General features: G+C 36.9%; 1 protein-coding gene across 3 annotated transcripts in view; it reads left to right on the plus strand.

The window, feature by feature from the left end:
• SMAD5 (SMAD family member 5) overlaps positions 1 to 21,900 on the plus strand; it is a 51,648-nt gene that overhangs the window by 11,905 nt on the left and 17,843 nt on the right. For all 3 annotated transcript variants that reach the window (XM_072841116.1, XM_072841117.1, XM_072841118.1), the window contains 3 exons: positions 10,505 to 11,076; positions 16,290 to 16,541; positions 20,351 to 20,470. In XM_072841116.1, coding sequence (XP_072697217.1) covers positions 10,674 to 11,076; positions 16,290 to 16,541; positions 20,351 to 20,470 — 775 coding nt within the window. In that variant the 5' untranslated portion in view covers positions 10,505 to 10,673. The remainder of the gene's footprint in view (positions 1 to 10,504; positions 11,077 to 16,289; positions 16,542 to 20,350; positions 20,471 to 21,900) is intronic.

Consider the following 21,900-nt stretch of genomic DNA (forward strand, 5'->3'; position numbering starts at 1 on the left):
CATATATTACAGATTAACTTTATTGTATATTCCTAGCCACTTCTTTAATTCTACCACCTATGTTTTAGCAAACTGTATTTAGTATTTACTCATCATAGTAGATAAAAAAATCAGATTTTGTAGATTTTTACCCACAATCGCTTTTATGCCTATGATAAAGCTACTTCATGCTTCTTGTCTTTCCACTTCCCCCATTCCAAAAAGGGCCATTCCCTGAATTTCTTTTTATTAAAAAAATTTTTTCCCCCCTGAATTTCTTTTAGTGCTCTATACACCCTTAGGGCATCTGCCATTCTCCATTGTGTATTGTAGCTAGGTATGGGCATATTTTATTTATTTATTTTTAAGATTTTATTTATTTATTCATGAGATACAGAGAGGCAGAGACATAGGCAGAGGGTGAAGCAGGCTCCCTACAGGGAGCCGGATGCGGGGACGCGATCCCAGAACCCTGGGATCCCCCCTGAGCCAAAGGCAGACACACTCAACCACTGAGCCACCTAGGTGCCCTGATACGGGCATATTTTAATTACCAATTTGTAATTCTTTTAGTTTGGGCCTGGAACTGATTGATCTTTTAGCTTCTGGCTTAGTGGTTTGCCCTTTTTTTTTAGATGCATTCAGTAAATGTGTGTTGTATAAGTAAGTCTGAGATTTAAGTTTAGCACTGCTTATATTTGTACCTCAGTAGTTTCTGAAAGCATTGTAGAAAGGGAGCACAGAGGACCAGATTAAACTGCCCAGCAATATATAACCTCTCAAGACTAAAGTTACTAAATATAGCCTTTAGGGACTTTTTTTTATTACTGGGATAAGTTTAGGGATACTATGGGAAAGAATTATGAATGGTTACACAGTCGGCTGACTGAACTGAGAATGGGTGTCTTAGTGTTTCTAAATTCGTTTTATATAGTAAAAGGCAAAAGGGGTATGAAAATTGAACCAACTTTTCAATAAGAGATTCAAAATGAAACCTTTTGGTCCCTTAAAAAACCTAATCATACACTGATTTTCCAGAGGTATTGCATGTTTTCTTAGAGTTCACGTAACATGCTAATACACGCAAACTAGAAAAAGTATAGTATTTTAATCTATCTTTTTGTGGACGTATTGAGAAAAATCTTTCATGACCAAGGACTTAAGTGAATATAGTGAAATGAATCTATTGCTGTGTCCCATGCACTATGATACCCTTACTTCAGTGTGGATCAAGGTGTTATTTTGAATCTGATATATTCTCCAGGAAAGTTTACAGGAGAAAATTGATCATATGGGTATAATAAAACAGTTTTAATCCCAATATAACAATTTTATTTAGAAATCTAAATATTACATATTAGGAAGTGGATGAGTGAAATAGAGTTGAGTGTGTGTAATTGTGTGTGGTGTATACATATATGTGTATACAGACATATACACACATACTGTGTTTAGTGTGGCATATACACATATACACACACATACTGTGTTCTAGTGTTTAGTGTGGCAAAAATGTCCTAATGAACGTTGAAAGGCTTTGGAGTAAGACTACCATAATAAATGTAAATTTTTTTTACGATAGTAGTAAACAATCTTTCATACCTATTGACTTAGCTCAGTTGAGAGAAGAGAGGGTTAAAGTAGATGAAGAAGTTGATAAGATAGGTTGAGTAGTATAAAAAATCAGTTTGAAAATCAGCATATTGACAGGATTATTCTTAGTCTCTGAAACTGTATAATCTTTTGATAACAATGATTTGAATGTTTTGTTGAAACAAAAAATATGGAGAACAATAGAAAAGATCTTTAAGAGAAAGATATTCCTTGGTGAGAAGCTTTCTTTCTAGGAGGTACTGTGTACAATGTTTAGGAGTGTGGGTTCTGGAGCTGGACTGCTAGGATTCCATTCTTGCCTCTATTTCTTATCTATAGAAATAAGTCCTGTTTAATTTCCCCTTGCCTGTTCTCTCATCTGTAAAATGAGAATAATGGAATTTACCTGATACGACTCTTTTGAGATTTTAATGATTTTTGGTCTCTCAGTGTAAGTCCTTAACGGTGCTTGACATAGTGTTCAATAAATGGTAGTAGTTTATTACTATTACTGTCATTATCATCATCATCATCATCATCATCAAAGGAGCTGATTTTGAAAGGAAGCTGTTGAATCCTTGAAATAGCTACAGTCTTTTAAGAAAGCCAAATGTCCAAAATTCTATCTCTATAAGTAACTTTTTAAGATCATTCATGTGCTTTTGTCTGTTTAGTCAGTAGCAACGCAGCCCATGTCCTGTGCTTTTTACAGAGAATTTCCAGCACAGTACAGCAGCAGAGAGGTTCATAAGGATAACTAAGTCATCAGGAAAAGCTCATGTTATGTGTAGGTTTTCCTGAAATAATGATAATTGGTTCTAAAAAGCGCATTTAAAATGAAACTATTTAAAATTTGATCAGTATCTTAAACTGAACTATGAATAAAAGGTCTGATTGAGACTTTATTTTCAAAGATTAAAATTTTAGAAAAATATTAGGTTATAACTGTAAACATGTATTCTTACAGTGAATAAAGCATGAATCAAGTTTGATGGATAGGATTATTTAAAACAATTTTTTTGGTGGGGACTCCTGGGTGGCTCAGTGGTTGAGCATCTGTCTGCCTTCAGCTCAGGTGGGGTGATCCCGGGGTCCTGGGATTGAGTTTCACACTGCTCCTTGCAGGGAGTCTGCTTCTCCCTCTGCCTGTGTCTCTGCCTCTCTCTGTGTGTCTCTCATGGACGGATAAATAAAATCTTAAAATTTTTTTTTTTTTTTTTTTTTTTTTTTTTAAGAGAGAGCATGGTGGGGAGGGGGGTGGCAAGACAGAAGGAGAATACTAAAGCAGGCAGGCTCCATGCACAGTGCAGACCGATGCGGGGCTCTATCTCAGGACCTCAAGATTATGACCTGAGCCAAAATCAAGAGCCAGATGCCCAACCGCCTGAGCCACCCAGGCATCCTATTAGGTGTAATTTTTCTCACAATAACTTATTAGTGTGATAGGGCATTCTTTATATTTGTCACTTATGCTACATAAAGAGCATTTACATTTTTTTTTACAAAAATATCCATTAACAAAATACACATTGATTTTATTTACTAAGGACAACTTTTAATCCTTTGATAGTGAAGCTATTCTCTTTCCACAAAGAGAGGCTTGCTTGATGTAACTGTAAAATCGTCAGTTTCCCAGGCTAATTGTTCCTCATCAGTGCAAACTCACCGCAGGAGTACTGTCCTTCTTGGCCATATTACATCACTCCCATGGGTCTCTTGGAGGCAAAGGCAACAGCACATCTGATGCTTATGCTGCTTGCTGTGCCGTGAGTGATAAAAGTCCTTTGTCTCTGGCTCAGGAGTTTCCTGGCCCTTGTCAGCCTTCCTGAAACAGTTAACATTAATTTACTTGGTTGTGGGGCTGGTAGGGTAAAATTAAATCCCATGCCCTACATTGTTGGGCATTATTTTAACAAACTTTTTGAAATCTCATATTTTGCAAACTTTGCACTTTCACTGGTGGTTTATTAGCCATTATGGTGAGGGAGATGGTAGTGACTGGGAACCAGTTTTCTAAGTGATTAGTTCACTAACAAATTTTTTAAATACTTTTTTTGGTAAATCTTATGTGCATAGCTCAGTGAAATTTTACATGTTTGCATCTGTGTCATCATCATCCAAATCAAGTTGTAGAATATTTCTTTATCCCCAGAACTCTCTCTCTTACCCTCACTTAGTAACCTTCTTGTCTCTGATGACATAGGTTAGTTTTGCCTGTTTTTGAGAAGAAATGATATAATGTGTGATCTTTTATATCTGACTTCTTCATTATATCTATGTGATATCATGTCTATGTGATTCATCCATGTTTTTCATATGTTCTTTGTCATTGCTGTGAAGAATTTGAATTTGTTGCTATGATTTATTGGCCCACTCCACCGTTGGTGGATATTTGGGGCTAGTGAAAATAAAGTTGCTTTGAACATGTACTTGACTTTTGGCGGCAATAGCATTTGTTTTTGTTGGATATATACCTAGGGATGAAATTGCTGGGTCATAGGGATTTATGTGTAATATGGCGTGATATTTCACTGGTTTCTTAAAATTTTTTTTTCTGATAACTAATGTTGAGGCCATTTTACCATCTAATGGCCATTGTGATATTTTCTTATGTGAAATGCTCTATCAATGCTTGTTCATCAGTAAATTTTTGGAATGAATTTTGCTCCCTTTTTTTAACTTTGTTAGATAAGACTTAGATAACGAGTCCTCAGATTACTTGCACATACAACTTACTTAGTTTGCAAAGTTGTAAAATACTTTTGGAGAGAGTATCATGAGAGGTTTCTAAAATTTCTAATCATTCAATATTTAAAGAGTTGAGTACGTGGTTTGTCCCTACTCCTTTCCCAGTACTAGATTTAACTAATATTTAATAATTGACTCTTAGGTTTTTGGAATCTGACACCTAATCTTTTTTCTGAAACCAGTCTCTTGGAGTTGGACTAATGACATCCTCATTAACCAGTCATTGGCCTTTTCTTTGTTCACATTATTTTTAAACTTTATCTTGTGTTTGAAATTCTGCAGTACCATTGCATCTAATCCTAAACTCCTCCTTTTAACAATACTTCATTGGTAACTTCTTCCTTTTCCCTACCAGTGTTCCCTAATGCACAGCTGTTAACATACCACCCTTCTCTTTCTGCTGAAAACCTATTTTTTATTACTGTTTCAGCTCTTTGTGTGAAATCTTAAATCTTTCTCATTTTTTCCTTGCTAAACCTGTGTCTCCACTCATGACCCTTTTCCAGTAGAGTTAACCGTCTTCCCTACTGACTAAACAACTTTCTGAGTGACCTTAATTCTGCTAATGGAGTTATCATTATCTTAGTCACCTGGGTTAAAATTTGAAGTTATTTTTAATTTCAAGGTACAGTTGATAGAAAAATCAATGGCTGTTCATTAAACATTCCTTTAGTATGTGGTAGAATGCATGGAGTGGTGCCAGGTGCTGAAGGCTTCCTCCTGGAAGGATTTTGTACTCCTTTTGGGAAGTTAAGATCTGTTCTTATCACTGTCTTATTAATTTTTATGATACTCAATGACCGTAGCCTCTTTAGAGTTGGGTGATGAAGGAATTATTCACCAAATGAATTGGTCTTGAGCTTTTCCTTGAGGATGACTGAGATTTCTCTAGGAAGACCCAGATGGGCAGAAGTATAGGAATTTGGGTTGGACCAGAAAGTGTGTATAAGTGGTATAGTGATGGGTATGTTAGGTTGGTACTAGATCCAGCCTTTTTGTTTTGTTTTGTTTTTGTTTTTAAGAGAGCGATTGGTGAGAAGTAGAGGGAGTAGGGGAGAGAATCTTTTTTTTTTTTTTCAAAGTTTATTTTAAAAGATTTTTTATTTATTTATTCATGAGAGACACGCACAGAGAGGCAGAGACCCAGGCAGAGGGAGAAGCAGGCTCCATGCAGGGAGCCTGACGTGGGACTCTATCCCGGGTCTCCAGGATCATGCCCTGGGCTGAGGGTGGCGCTAAACTGCTGAGCCACCTGGGCTGCCCCAGGAGAGAGAGAATCTTAAGTAGGTTCCAAGGCCAGAAGAGCCCAGTGTAGGGCTTGATGCCACAACCCTGAGATCAGGATGTGAGCCAAAGTCCAGAATTGGACGTTTAACTGACCCACCTAGGTGCTAAATCCAGCCATATTTTGAGTCTTGATTCTTCTTCCCTTCATTTTTTAAAAAATTTTTCTTTTTTTTCTTCTTCCCTTCAATACTAATGATATAATTAATGTTCAGATAGCACTTTTTAGGGCAGCCCGGGTGGCTCAGCGGTTTAGCACCGCCTTCAGTCCAGGGCGTGATCCTGGAGACCCAGGATTGAGTCCCATGTCGGGCTCCCTGCATGGAGCCTGCTTCTCCCTCTGCCTGTGTCTCTGCCTCTCTCTCTCTGTTTCTCATTAATAAATAAATAAAAATCTTTAAAAAACACTTTTTAGTGTATAAAGCATATATTATGTGTGTGTACACATGTGCATGCATATTTTATTGTTTTTAAAGGTTTTATTTATTTTAGAGAGAGTGCACACGCATGCAAGCAAGCAGTGGGAGAGGTGCAGAGGGAGAGGGAAAGAGAATAAGCAGGCTGCATGCTCAGCGCAGACCCCAACACAGAGATCTGTCCCATGATTCTAAGATCATGACCTGAGCCAAAACCAAGAGTTGATTGCTTAACCGATTGAGCCACCCAGGTGTCCCAAAATATTTTATTACTTCAACATTTCAGTCACTTAGGAACCATCATCCCTTTTTTATGGAAGAGTTGGTAGACTTAGAAACAGTGATACCTGGTTCATGGTCTTATAAAGGACAGAATCTGATCATATTCTGTTTTCATCATATACTTTTTAAAAATTAAAAATTGTGAATATTTTGGGTTATGAAATATTTTAACAGTAGAGAATATAATATCTAATGACTTGCTAAATTTTTTTAAAATCTGGTTTTAAAAGAAACACAGCTGAAGCTTTTCCATTCTTCATACTTCTTTCCTTTTAGCAGTGGCAACTAGTATTCATTGTCCTGAGATTGGTGTATCATTTTTATTTATGCTTTTATTCTCTTACCAAATCTGTGTGTACCCGTAAGTACAAGATTTTGTTTTAACTTTTATACAGTTGCTCTGATAAAAAGGAATGTATATTCTTCCAACTTGTTTTTCTTTAGCTCACTACTTGCTTGCTCACTTAATAAATAGGCACTGTTTTCAGTCCAGGGGAATTTGATGAGGGATAAGGAACATGAAGCTACCTGCCTACTAATGTTTCACTGAGGAAGACATATAATAAGTAAATAACATTGATGGGTTGATCAGGTTAGGATAAATACCATGAAAGAAAAGTAAACAGGATCAGGCAGTAGAGAATGATGATGGGAGTGTGATAGTGATGTATGCTATTTTAGATAAAATGGCCAGGGAAGTCCTTTTTCAAGGAGTGACATTTGAGCAGCTGAATTAATTGAAAGAGTAAGCATGTTAAATAAGATCAGAGAGAATCAGGGGAGGAAACATCAAGTGCAGAGGCCTTGGGGTAGAAATGACCTGGGAGCACTTGAGAAATGGAAGGAAGTCAAGACTGGTTAAGTGCAAAGTTAGGTAGGAGAATGGTCAAAAATGACTTTGGAGGAGAGACCAAAGACCAGATCATATAGACCCTATAAAGTGACGTTAAGGAATTTGGATACCGAGTATATTGGGAAGCCACTGAATAACTTTTGAGCAGAGGAATGACATAGTTTGACATACTTTTAAGATTACTTTTATACTAGAATTCTGTACAGTAGAAAAGAATCCGTGGAAGCACTTTCTGTATTGGAATGGGAAGATCTTGAAGATACACTGTTTATATATTTGTACCTTTTTCTTTTTAGAATACCTTTTTCTTTTTAGAATACCTTTTTCTTTTAGAATACCACTGTTTATTTTTAAAAATTTTATTTATTTATTCATGAGAGACACAGAGAGAGGCAGAGACACAGGCAGAGGGAGAAGCAGGCTCCATGCAGGGAGCCCGATGTGGGACTGGATCCTGGGACTCCAGGATCACGCCCTGGGCCGAAGGCAGAATACCACTGTTCATGTAAAAAAAAAAAAAAAAAGCTTTATGTATATATTTGTGTTAAATTTCTCTGTAAGGACATGAAAGACAATTGCAAAAGATTACCTGTGAGAAGGGGAATTGATTGATAATGGGGAGAAAAATGGGAAAGGAAACTGAGTACTCTATATTTCTTTATACGTCCAGAAAATTTTTAAAAATCGTACAGAAGTGTGTATACATCTTAGGTTTCCCAGCAGCTGAATTTTCACAAACTGGGCTCACCCATATAATCACCCATAGGAGAAGCAGAACTTTGCCAGAATGGCAGAAACTCAGGGTTCCTTCTAGTTAATATCCTTCCTTTCAAAGGGAAATCACCATCCTGACCTCTAACATAGCATGCGTTAGTTTTGCCTCTGTATCATACCAGCACTTGTAAGTCTGTTTTACTTACCACAATTTTAGATTTACTATTTTTATTTTGTATTATGCAAGTAATGCATTAGTAGATTCCCTTTGTGAAAAGGTTAAAACAATACAGAAATATATAAAAGAAAGCAGAAGGACCCCTTTCTCCTGCCATTTCCCTATTCCATGCCTCTTCCCAAAGGTAACTGCAATGGTTAATTTAGGGTATCCCTTCTAGTCCTTGTTTGTTTACTTGCACAAATAATTTTTCCCTTTTTTTGATTAATACATAATATGGTTAGTACTTGATGATGATGGTAGTGAGACTAGTAATTAACATTTATTAAACACTGTCTAGTAGTTAACTACAGTCTAGTGTTTGGTCTTCAAGCTTCTCTCCTCATGATGTCTCCTTCCTCAACTTAATCTCCCTGTTATTCATATATTGTCTCTCCCACATATCTGCACTACCCCCCTCTGGCCTCCATTAAGTTCCAGTGTTACTAAGTAAGGATTAGCCAGACCTGTCTACTTTCTATTTTAGGAAATGGCTGTGTTCATGTCTATCCACACATTTTATTGTTTGTTTGTGTCCCTATGCCTTTGAAATTTCTCCTCTTAGACAGTGGAGGATATTTTGGTTTACTTTGTTACCTTTACTGGCTGGCCCAGATGGCTTTTATCCTATACCCTTGATGTAGCTACAGCTGAGTTCAGCCCTTCTTAAAGTTTGTTTATAACATAACATTTTATAGTTTGTGACCTGTTACTGACAAGCTTTCAGTCTTTCCTTGAATTTCTTTAGTTTAATGTAGCTAATTTTGCCTACCTGGCAGAAATTATCCCATGTAGGATTGAGGAAGTCTGTCCACACAGGAGGAATATTCCTTTACTTCTGTGCACCTTTGCCCCCATGGTTCTAGGTTCTAGCCATGGTTCATAGCAATCTGGATAGACAGCTGGTTGATCAGCATCTAGAACAATGCTTGGCGCTTACTACAGCTCAGTTAAGTATATATTGAATGAATGAATCAATTGGCTCTTAAGATGAAACATAACTTGGTGTGACTTTTTTTTAAGCACTGTCATGGCAGTTCACAATGTATGGCACATAACAAGCAATCAGTTATTTATTTTTTTGCAATCAGTTATTATTTCTTGAATTTAACTCAGTTTTATTTTATGTTTACCTGGGTTTTAATTGAACACATGCATTCTTTTTCTGAGAAGATGGTCTTTGATGCTACAGTTTGCTAGAACTTGTCAAAGGCAGAGCTGCAGCATTATTTGCAATAGGCACAAGAAAGGAAACCTCTTTTGTTACTGGCATCCTTTTCCCAAACATTACTCCTGCTAAATATTTCACTAGCTGCTTATTGTCTATCGTTGGCTGTGTAGTGGACCACAGGGAATTGTACCCACTCCTATCAGTGCAGTGCCACTGCATATCATTCCCTCTTATCATCTCCAAGAGTTTCGCAAGGGTGCAGAGGGGTGGTCTGCCTAGAGAAGATTCCTTAACATGCATAGGCAATAAGAATTACAAAATTATAAACTCCTTTTCTGGGTTAAACTTTCAATTTATTCTCTTTAAATCTATTCGGCATTCTTAGTTTTATTTTATTTTATTTTTTTTTATTTATTTATGATAATCACAGAGAGAGAGAGAGAGAGAGAGAGAGGCAGAGTCACAGGCAGAGGGAGAAGCAGGCTCCATGCACCGGGAGCCTGACGTGGGATTCGATCCCGGGTCTCCAGGATCGCGCCCTGGGCTAAAGGCAGGCGCCAAACCGCTGCGCCACCCAGGGATCCCGGCATTCTTAGTTTTAAACATAGATAGTTCCCGTTTTTCTGGCAATTACGTGTGTTACAATTTATTTGAGGATTTGTTACCTCTTATGAAAAAAAATAATATAAAATTTGATAAAATTTGCATCTAATAATGGGATTTCAATAGTACTATGGCTCTTGCCCAAACAATACAAGTCTGTGAAACACTTTATAGAGGATAGTGACCTTAGGGAAGAGTTAGATTTTTGAAAACTTTTGTTGACATTAGAACACACTGTGTTTAAAATTGACATGGCATGTGACATGGGTTTTAGTGAAGAGAAGTACTTCAGAATCAAACCTTAGGCGTTTGGGGGCTTTATGGTCTAAGGAAAGGAAGTAAAAGTCTAGAGGTTTATTTGTTTGGATAGTATATAGGAAGTAGAGCAATCTGTTTTTGCTTTTGGTTATTGTTTGGCATTGCCTGTGAGATACTTGTTCCTATTATGAAGAAAGGAAGTGAGTGGTCACAGGACTTTAGGGAAAATTTCTCTTTCTAGACTTAGGTTTTTTTTTGTTTTATTTTGTAATGTTTTTCTGCTCTTATTTAAAAATAACATACTTTTCATTTAGATTGACTTAGCTCTATGTTAATTACAATCCTTGACGTAAGGGATCTTACCCTTTTCCCTCTTTCTCTTTCAGGACTTGAACCAATGAAAGAATCTTATGGCACTTATGAAGATAAATGTCACTCCTCCCTTTTTAATTGGAACTTCTGCTTAGAACCTGTATGTGACTTTTCATCCGTGAGCTGTTCTTTGAGTGGCCACTGACTTTGAGTTGCAGGAAGGTCTCTGAAGAATTATATCAAATGACGTCAATGGCCAGCTTGTTTTCCTTTACTAGTCCAGCAGTAAAGCGATTGTTGGGCTGGAAACAAGGTGATGAAGAGGAGAAATGGGCGGAAAAGGCAGTTGATGCTTTGGTGAAAAAGCTCAAAAAGAAAAAGGGTGCCATGGAAGAACTGGAGAAAGCCTTGAGCAGTCCAGGACAGCCGAGCAAATGTGTCACTATTCCCAGATCTTTAGATGGACGCCTGCAGGTTTCCCACAGAAAAGGCTTACCCCATGTTATATATTGCCGTGTTTGGCGCTGGCCTGATTTGCAGAGTCATCATGAGCTCAAGCCATTGGATATTTGTGAATTTCCTTTTGGATCTAAGCAGAAAGAAGTTTGTATCAACCCATACCACTATAAGAGAGTGGAGAGTCCAGGTAGGTTTTACCTTGAGAAGAATTACAAAAACTTGTCTCCTTCTGATTTACATTTCAGTGGACTTAGTAATTAAAAGGCTGTATTAGCCTTGTGTTTCCTTCAAGATTTTAATCTTGGAAGAAGTAGTGGATTTTGAGTTTAGCTCTTTATATATAAATACAATAGCTCCCAAGTAGTTAGTTCTAATTCATGTTTGATGTAAACAGTCAGTCATGTGTACATGAGTCAGAGTCCATCATACATGTGCTCTGCCTTCCTGTGGATGACGTGTCTCTCTTTTGTTTGAAACCTAAGCTCCATGTGTGTATTACATCCCACTCCTTTTTGTCTACTCAGGAAGTCTGTTCATACAGGTGTCACCCCTCTCCCCAGTATTACATTTTCCCTCTCTATTCGATTATTTCTGTCAGCACATGAGCATGTCATGCTACTGCCCATCCTAAAACAGAAGTTAAAAAAGAGTTCTAGTTTCGACTCCATTGTTTTTATCTTCACGTTACTTTCCTCCTGTTCTTTCTGGACACCTTCCACTTGGTCTCTCTCTCCTAGCATTTGACTTGTCAAGGTCACTGATGACTGCCTCCTTCTAGAGGAGGGGTCATTCTCAGCCCTCATCTTACTTGCCTTCTCAGTGTCATTTGAGACACTCACTCTCCTTCCCTCCTACTCACAACTTTTTCTTTATTGGCTTCTGAAACGCAACACTCTTCTGGTTCTCCTTCTTCACTGGCTGTTTTTGTTTAGCCTCTATTGGCTTATTTTCCTGTTTTCACATGACTCCGTCCCTAGACCTTTTCTACATCCATAGTTTTCCTCTGTGGGTGCTCATACTGTCACATGTCCTAAAACTGTAAGCTTGTGCTCACATTTTGAACTCCAGAGTGAACTTCCCCTTTGAGTTTTAGACTTCTTTATTCCCAGATTCAGTTGCCCACATGACATCTCTACTTGAATGTCTCATAAACATGTCAGATTTAATATGTCTAAGTAGGACTTTTGATTCCTCCCCCAGTCCTTTTTTCCTGTAGTTTTCCCTGTTGAAGTAAATGGCACCAGCATTCATGTAATTGCTACCTAGAAGTCATCTTTTATTTCTCTTTGAAGTCCTGATTTGAGCTATGAGCAAATGCTGCTTGCTCTACCTTCAAAATGTATCTTGATGTCCCCTTTTACCATCTCTAACACAACTATCCTAGTATAGACCGTCATCATCTTTCATCTTAAATAGTGCCCTGATTGGTCTCTCTGCCTCTTCTCTTTCCCGCCAACCCATTCTGTTTTCTGCACAGCAGCCAGAGTGGTCTTTAGAGAATATCAAATCATGGGTGTGCCTGGGTGGCTTAGTTGGTTAAACATCCGATGCTTGGTTTCGGCTCAGGTCATGGTCTTGGGGTTGTGAAATTGAGCCCCCATATCGGGCTCCATGCTCAGCAGGGAGTCTGCTTGAGATTCTCTCTGTCTAAAATAAATAAGCCTTTAAAAAAAAAAAAAAGAAGATAGCAAATCACATCTGTGCCTGCTCAAAACATTTGTCACACTTAGATTTCCACAAGACCCTATATAACCTCTCTTCAAACTTCCTCTTTTCCATAGACTTGCCCTACTACTGCATCTAGATTTTTTTTTTCTCTCAATTCTGCTTACTCTCCTGCCTGATCTTGTCATGGCATATTTTCTCACTCCGTTAGTCCTTGCTCAAATACCCCCATCTACTTGATGCTAGATATGATGTGTTAGATATTTATTTTATTTATTAATTGGTATAAGCAGAAACTTAGTCTGTCTCATTCTGTACTGCATCACCAGTGCCTAGAATAGTAGTATTACCTGGCTCTTAGTATATGGTGCACAGTAAATATATTTTTTAATTTTTATTTTATTTTTTTAAGATTTATTTATTTATTCATGATAGAGAGAGAGGCAGAGACACAGGCAAAGGGAGAAGCAGGCTCCCTGCCGGGAGCCCGACGCGGAACTCAACCCCAGGACTCCAGGATCGCGCCCTGGGCCAAAGGCAGGCGCCAAACCTCTGCGCCACCGGGGCTGCCCCCCTAAATATATTTTTTTAATGAATGAATCGTATAAGCGGAGATACTAATTGGATGCATTAGCTATCTTTTGTTGCATTACAGGTTAACTAAGTGGCTTAATACACATTTATTATCTCACAGTTTCTTTGAGCCAGGAGTCCAGACATGGCTTAACTTGAGTCCTTCTTAGGCTATATTTAAGATGTTGGTCAGGGCTTAGGTCTCATATAAGGCTCAGCTGAAGAAGGATCTGCTTCCCACCTCATGTGATTATTGATGGGGTTCAGTTCCTTGTGGGCTGTTGGACTCTTCTTGATGGTTGTTGACTAGTGGCTGCTTTTATTTGTTTGACACCTTTTTCATAGGTAGCTCACATTCATGGCGGGCTTACTTCTTTAAAGACGGTAAGAAGAGAGAAGGTCTTGGCAGAAGGGCATTATATTCTTTTACCATGTCATCACATACATTCTATCAACTTTGCCATATTCTGTTGGTTAGTAGCAAATCAGAGATAATAACATAAAGGACGAGGATTATGCAAGGGTGAATATCAAGAGTTGGGAATCATGGTGGCCACAGAGGATGTCTACCATGCTGGATTTCACATGGAGATAATAAGCCTGGTATGGTAAAAAAAAAAGCTCTGGAAATAACATTAGGTATGGAAACTAGGTAAGGGAACAGCAGTGATGGTGCTGTTAGGGATAAAAGACCTATGCATGAAATTTTAGTATATCACGGTTAAAAAAAGATTCTGAAAGCTCCCAGAGAGAAAAAAAAACAGGACATATACAAAGGACTGGAAGTGAGAACATTGGCTTTCTCAAAGCAGTTCTGGATTCTAGAAGACAATGAAGCAGTACCCCTAAAATTCAGAAAAAGTTGTTTATGCTGGAATCTGTCTGCAGACAAACAAAAGACAGATATTTTCATATATGCAAGGACTAAAAATTTATCTTCCTTTTACCCTTCTTAAGAAATAGCACATTAAAAAAAAAAAATAGCACATTAGGTCAAGGAAATGGGGTCCAACAGGAGAGAAGAGAAAGGAAGTCTAAGGACTTGAGATCCGTAGGAGACTTAAGGAGTACCAGTCTAGATCATAGAAGGATGAAGAGGTCAGAAAATGAGTTAATAGATAATTTGTTTATTTGTGGCATGTGGAAAATAGTATTGATAGAAACTTAACAGATCTTTTAGACTTCTAGAAATATTAGTGGTATGTACTTAAGATTAAGCAAATGAAGCAACAAGTCAATAATCAGCTTTACTTAAAGCACTGTTCAAAAAAATATAATCATAGTACATACTTGGCTCAGGAATGAATATTTGTACATATAATAAACACCAGCTGTTGATTTAGCCAACATTTTTTATGTAGCTTTATTGAGGGGAATGGGAATGGGAGTGGGGTAGAATGATATAAGGAAAAAATTACTTAATTTGCCACAATAGCAAATTGGCAAATGATGCCTTGGCAAATTAATAACAACAACATAAGCATATTATTTAGCGTTGCGCAAAGTAAATGTTCGAAGAGATGGCTAAGAGTTTAAATTTGTTGTTTCTGGAAGCAGTATGAGAGGAGCCTTAGGTTGCTGTATTTGCTCTCTCTTACAGCATGTCTTTTTAAACTGTATTTTGGAGGAAAATATTGTTAAAGTGAATATAAACAATAGAGAGAAGTCAGTGATTTTAGCTCTGCTTCTAAAAAGTAAAGGAATCCTTACTGGATTGAATTCCTCAGTAGTTATTTCACTAAGTCTTTCAGCTTGCTAGCCAGCTAAACATAGAAATTCTTGCTGTCTAATGTCCTACTCTCTAATGGCAGCTGTCCCATCATTCTGTAAAGGGAACAGCAGTTAGTAATATACAGTAGAACGAAACAATTGTAGTCAAATGTTAACCACATAATTACAACACAGATTGACTACAGAGGAAAGAGACAAAAACCAGTATGAATACTGATTTTTATAGAGCCTCTCATTACTCAGGTATATCCCTAGTTCTGGGAGGGGAAGTATGACCTAGTTAGCTTAAAAACAGTTTGATTTAGTTGCTGCTGAATGATGTCAAAATGAGATTTTTGGAAGCAAAATTAAATTGACAAATATGGGAAAGTTTTGAAAAAAATGAACTGATACAGTAAGAGTTTAAAGAAATCAGGTTTGTTTGGATTTTATAGGGAAAAGTAGTCCGACATTTCTGTGATGGGTCATTTGGGTCTTCAGAGAACGTGAATAGTTGAATAAGAACCTTTAAAAAAAAAATATATCTCAAAATATTTAGGCTTTGTTGGATGCATTTTCATTATCATGTTTATAAAACTGATTGTTTTTTAAAGATTTTATTTATTTATTCATGAGAGACACAGGGAGAGAGAGAGGCAGAGACACAGGCAGAGGGAGAAACAGGCTCCATGCAGGGAGCCAGATCTGGGACTCGATCCCGGGTCTCCAGGACCACACCCTGGGCTGAAGGCGGCGCTAAACTTCTGAGCCACCCAGACTGCCCTAAAACTGATTTTGAATGGAGGACTTCTATGTAGGAAATGTTACTATTTTCACTAGGGAAAACTGAACTTGAACAAGAAAACTTGTTCTTCTTTATGAAGAACATAAAATGTGAAATCTTTCAAACTAAGAAAGATGAAATGTTCAAAATTGAAACACAGAGGCCTTCAGGCATCTTTATAGCTGACCTCAGTATCACACTCTGATCTTAGCTCCTAGGTCAGTGCTCAGTCCAAGCAGCTATGCTTTCTTCTCTCCCTCCTAGTCTCCCCAGTTTCTTCTCTACTATCCCTGCACCTGGCACTCCCTGTTCTTTAATGGTAATCGGATGTTACCTTTTCCACAGCATTTTGTGTGATTCTTGCTAGCTGGAAATGCTCACCTCTGTTGAACTCTCACTACATATGATCGTTTTTAAATATGCCTTCTTTCCTATAGAACAGGAATGGTATCTTTTCTGGATTTTCTCTTTTCCTGAGCTCATTATACAGGCCTAAATCCTTAGCTTTTGGTGTAGTTACTATGTAAATACACATTCAGGGTTCTACAAAGCAGTTCTTCCTGAAAGTAAATTGTTTCATTGGGTTTGCAGTTTTACTGAATCCTTTCCATCATGAGATATTTGCTTTTGTCTTTGCTGATGGATGACTTTTGGTTTTTCTCTTTCAGTCTTACCTCCAGTATTAGTGCCTCGTCACAATGAATTCAATCCACAACACAGCCTTTTGGTTCAGTTTAGAAACCTGAGCCACAACGAGCCGCACATGCCACAGAATGCAACGTTTCCAGATTCCTTCCACCAGCCCAACAACACTCCTTTTCCCTTATCTCCAAATAGCCCTTATCCCCCTTCCCCTGCTAGCAGCACATATCCCAATTCCCCAGCAAGTTCTGGACCAGGAAGTCCATTTCAGCTCCCAGGTAAGAATTTATTTTATTGATTTAAAAAAAAAAAAAAAATGACACCTGAAAATCAGCAGTTGTTCTTATACTGCTGGTCGTTTGGGTGAATTGTTATATGCTGAGAGGTAGCTGTTTTTGACTCTGTGTTCTTTGGTAATTACTTGATTTCTAGAGTTTTGGATTTTATTTTGCCATGTACTGTATGTTTTTTAAAAATGGAAGTAGCTTTATTTTTCCTAGCAATAGAAAAAACAGTCCTAAAATTTTTATACAACCATTAAAAGATCCAAGAATAGCCAAAGCAATCTTGAGAAAGAAGAATCAATCTGGAGGTATCACACTGCCTGATTTCAAACTATATTACAAAGCTTTGGTAATTTTTTAAACAAATTTTTAAAAGTTGAAATATAATTAACTTACAATTTTAAAGATAACTATAATTAAAACAGTGTGGTATTAACATTAAAATAGACATATAGAGCAATAGAGCAGAAGACAGAGCCCAGAAATAAACCCACACTTGGACAGTTAATTTATGACAAAGGAGGTGAGAATATACAATGGGGAAAGGACAGTCTATCTAATAAATGATGTTGGGAAAATGGATAGCCACATGCAAAAGAATGAAACTGGACCACTGTCTGATACTGTATGCAAAAAAAAAAAAAAAAAAAATTTAAAAGTTATTTAAATACTTTAACATGTGACCTAAAACCATAAAACTCCTAGAAGAAAACCTAGGCAGGCAGTTCTTTGACATTGATCTTGGTGCTGAGTTTTTGAATTGATAAGAAAAGCAAAAAATAACAGAAGCAAAAAAATAAACAAATGGGACTACATCAAACAAAAAGCTTATGCACAGCAAAGGAAACCATTAATAAAATGAAAGGGCAACCTACTGAATGGAGAAAATACTTGAAAATCCTGTCTGATGAGAGGATAATATGTGAAATGTATAAGGAAGTCCTTCAACTCAATAGCACAAAAACAAACATTCCAGTTAAGAAATGGGTAGAGGACCTGAATAGCCCTTCTTCCCATGAAGACCTACACATGACCAACAGGTACATGAAAATGTGCTCTCCATCATTAGTCACCAGGGAAATACAAATCAAAACCACAATGAGTGGTTTACCTGTTAGAGGGGCTATTATCAGAAAGGCAAGAAATAACAAACATTGGCAAAGATGTGGAGAAAACAGGCACTATTGGTGGGAATGCAGATTGGTACAGCCACTGTGAAAAACAATATGGAGTTTCCTCAAAAAATTAAAGATAAAAAAAATTAAAGATAAAAGTGCCACATAATCCAGTAATATCTTGGTACTTAACCTGAAGAAAACAAAAACACTAATTTCAAAACGTTTACACCCTTGGGTTTGTTGCAGTATTATTTATAATAGTCAAGATGTGGAAACAACCTAAGGGTTCATCAGTGGATGAATGGATAAAGAAATTGTGGTATATTCAGCCATAAAAAAGAATGAGATCTCGTTTGTGACAACATAGCTGGACCTTGAGGGTATTATGCTAAATGAAGTAAGTCAGGGAAAGACAAATACCATATGATTCTTCTATTATATGTGGAATCTTAAAAAGAAAAAAAAAAGGGGGGGGGGTCCAGGTTCCTAGGTATTGAGAACAGGATGGTAGTTGCCAGAGACAAGGGGTAGGGGAAATGGGTGAACTGGTTTTAGTTTTTTTTGATTGAAATAAATTGTATGTTAAAAAAAAAAAAAGAAAATAGAATTTTGGAGAGATGATCCTTTAAGAATGATGAAAAAAGTTTCAGTTTCTTGTTTCATCCTACCTTCTTTCTCTCACTGCTTGGTTTTTCTCCATAGTGTGTGTTACAATCTAACAGATTGTCTATTTATATTCTGCCCTTTTCTTTTCTCCTTGCCTTGACTATAAACTCCATGGAAAGGGGAATTTTAGCCTCTCTTGTTTACTGCTACATCCCCAGTCTCTGTATCAGACACTGGTGTACAGTAGACCCTCAGTAAATATTTGTTACATGAGTGGATGAATCAGAAATACATATATACATTTATAACTAGCTGTGCAGAGTGACTTGCCACCATGACTGAAGAGGAAAGCCAAATGGTGCTAACTTGAAAGGTTTCATCGGGAGTCCTATATGCATGAAGGGCAGAGTGTTCTTTTTTGTTTTTTTAGAGTGTTCTAGTAGGTTTTCAAAAACCTAAAGACAGAAAGAGGCTCTGTGTTTGATGACTACCATGTGTAGTAGGTAATCTGGAAAACTGGTAGTGTTATTTACATATCATTGGATCATTTATTTGCCCAAACAACTAAATTACATATTATCAGGCATTAAAAATACAAGTTTTACCAAAAAAAAAGGTAGTCCTATTTGACTTACATAGTTTCATATAATTTATATAATATGAAATACTATTTGTTGAGTGCCTTTGTCTAACCAGTACTGTGATGAAAGATATTGCATTAAATTTAATCTTCAGAATAACAGTGTGAGATAGATAGTGCTCCTATTATACAGGTGGAGAAAGAAATTGATATTCACTTGAAGATTTTAAGTAACTTGCCTAAGGTTTCTGACCTAGGTTTCTCTGACTCTGAAGTCTGCTTTTTTGACTTTACTACTTGTCACATCATTATAGACTTGGGAAAGTTAAAAGGCAACCCAGTTATCTTTGATTAGGTAACTGATGAACTGGTTTGCCTGGAGAAAAAGTTCATAAGCAGATGTTATAAAGTTCCCAAATTTTATTAATGGCATGTCATGTATGGACGCATCATTATGTCACTCTGTCAAGAAGTATTTGAATGTCTACGGTTGCATGTGGAGTCATGTGTAAGTATACTATTTCTGGTTTCTTTACTGCATCAGTTGATGCAGTTTTTAGTTTTTATTTTTTCAAGAGGAATCATCAACTGTTTAACTTGCTGTTAGGTATCTGTACCAAAACTAATTTTCATACTTTGTCCTAGAGTCTGATTACAGTTGTGTGTCAAAATACATAAACCTTTGGGTGAAAGATTATATTAAGTATTTATAGTACTGAGACAAAGAAATAATACCTGTAGTTTTTGTTTCTTGTTTTTTTGGGTAAGATTTTATTTATTTGAGACCGAAAGCGCGAATGGGACGGGGAGAGGCAGAGGTAGAGGGAGAAGGACGCTCCCCACTGAGCAAGGAGCTTGATCCTGACCTGAGACAAGGGCAGACACTTAACAGAGCCACCCAGGCGCCCCTAGCTATAGCTTTTGCAACTCAAGAGATTTTCTAGTTAACATTCAGATTTCCTAAGAATTAGCTAGTCATTTAGTAGGGCACAACAGCCATTTTAGGATGTTGAAAAGAATTAGATGTCTAGCTGCTGTTCGTGTTGGTACATTTAGTAGGAGTATGGTTTTCAGTATTTTCAGTATTAATTAACAGCATACAGTATGTGATCTTGATAACTTAAAAGTGTCTCTGTAGAGATACCCTCAAACGAGGATAATTTTTGTCCTTTGGATTGGTTTGTAGTTGTTGGCAGTTTATCCCACCGTGTAATTCTAATTAACATAAAGACAACATTCTTGACCTTGAATTCTGTTTCAGTGAATTTTAGCATTGATCTTCCTGGATTGGACTGAATACGTGTGGACCTTTAGCAAGGTTTTCAGTGGCTAATGGGTGTGCTGTCTTTTCTCTTGACCTAAGATAGCATCCTACATTGTTTTTGTCTCTAATGGTCATTGGCAAACTGTGCTGATAATCTTAGGAAATTTTTAATGCTTTTTAAAGCAGGGTGAAGATACTAACTATTCTTTTGGGACTTGTTTCGTTTTCTTTTTAGCTGATACTCCTCCTCCTGCCTATATGCCACCAGATGATCAAATGGGTCAAGATAATTCCCAGCCAATGGATACAAGCAATAATATGATTCCTCAGATTATGCCCAGTATATCCAGCAGAGGTAAGAGAAATACTAATCATAATTTGTTGTTACTCTTATCTTGCTTATTTTTAACTCCTTACTACTTTTTAAAAACTTTATTAAAAAAACTTTATTGTAGTAGAATTTACAACCATAACATCCATTACAAGTGTATGATTCAGTAATTTTTAGTAAATGTATAGTTTTGCTCTGTCACCACAATCTAGTTTTAGAACATTTTCATCCTTTTAAAAGCTACCTTGTCTGTATTTGCAGTATATCTCTGCTCCTGTCCTTGCTCTAGAGACCTTCTAATCTGTTGTCTGTATATAGATTTACCTTTTCTAAACATTGTCATGTAAGTAGAATTGCATAATGTGTAATCTTTTGCATCTCACTTCTTTCACTTAGCATAATGTTTTCAAGGTTCTTTTAGGTTGAAACATGTATCAGTAGTTTTTTCCTTTTTATTGCTGAACAGTTTCCCATTGTGTAGAGATGTACCACATTTTTTTATCCACCAGTTGGTGGACATTTGAATTATTTTTATTTTTTGGCTAGTATGACCAATACTGTTAGGAATATTTGCATATAACTCTTTGTGTGGGCTTTATTTATATTTTTCTTGGATTAATTCCTAAGAATAGAATTTCTGAGTCAACATGAATTTAACTATTTAAGGAAAACCGCCAAATTTCTTCAGAGTAGCAGTGCTGTTTTATATTTTTATGAGTAACATATGACCATTCCAGTTTCTCCATATGCTTTTGATACTTGTTATTGTCTGTCTTTTTGAGTGTACCCATTTTAGTGGGTATGACGGGTCTCATTGTGGTCTTAATTTGCATTTTTGTAATTAGTAATGATGTTGAGCATTTTTATGTACTTATTAGCCATTCATGTATTTTTTTTCATGAAATATTTAAATCTTTTGCCCATTTGTTTAATTGGGCTATTTGTTTTATTGTTGAGCTGTTAAGAGTTCTTTATATATTCTGGATAGAAATCCTTTACTAGATGTATGGTTTGCAGATATCTCTCAATCTGGATTATTTTCGCATTTTGAAGCATAAAGTTTTTTTTTTTTTCTACACCTTTATTTTCTTTTCTGTAAATTAAAATCTTTGAGGAGTATAGTAACATGGCTTCTGTGGCAAATGGCTTTAGCAGGAACTTCACTTTGGAATTTGACACAAACCATGCTACTGTTTCCATTCATGAGCACAAGTTACTTTTCCCCAGATTACTCCGGTTTTGTTCAGTTTGCCTCCAGGAGTCACTGTGTTGTTCTTTGCTTTGTACACAGAAGCACATCTCTTGCCTATATAGGAGTTCAGTTTCATTTCAAGCATAAATATCTTCAGTTTTAAGAAGAGCTGTGTGCTCCTTCTGGTTGTATAGACCTCACTTAGAGCCAGTAAAAATGGCCTTGGATGACAGCCTCCCAGACGCATTTGTGTTTTAGTAGT

This window comes from Canis lupus, chromosome 10, assembly GCF_048164855.1.
Source record: "Canis lupus baileyi chromosome 10, mCanLup2.hap1, whole genome shotgun sequence".
Classification (NCBI taxonomy): Eukaryota; Metazoa; Chordata; class Mammalia; order Carnivora; family Canidae; genus Canis; species Canis lupus.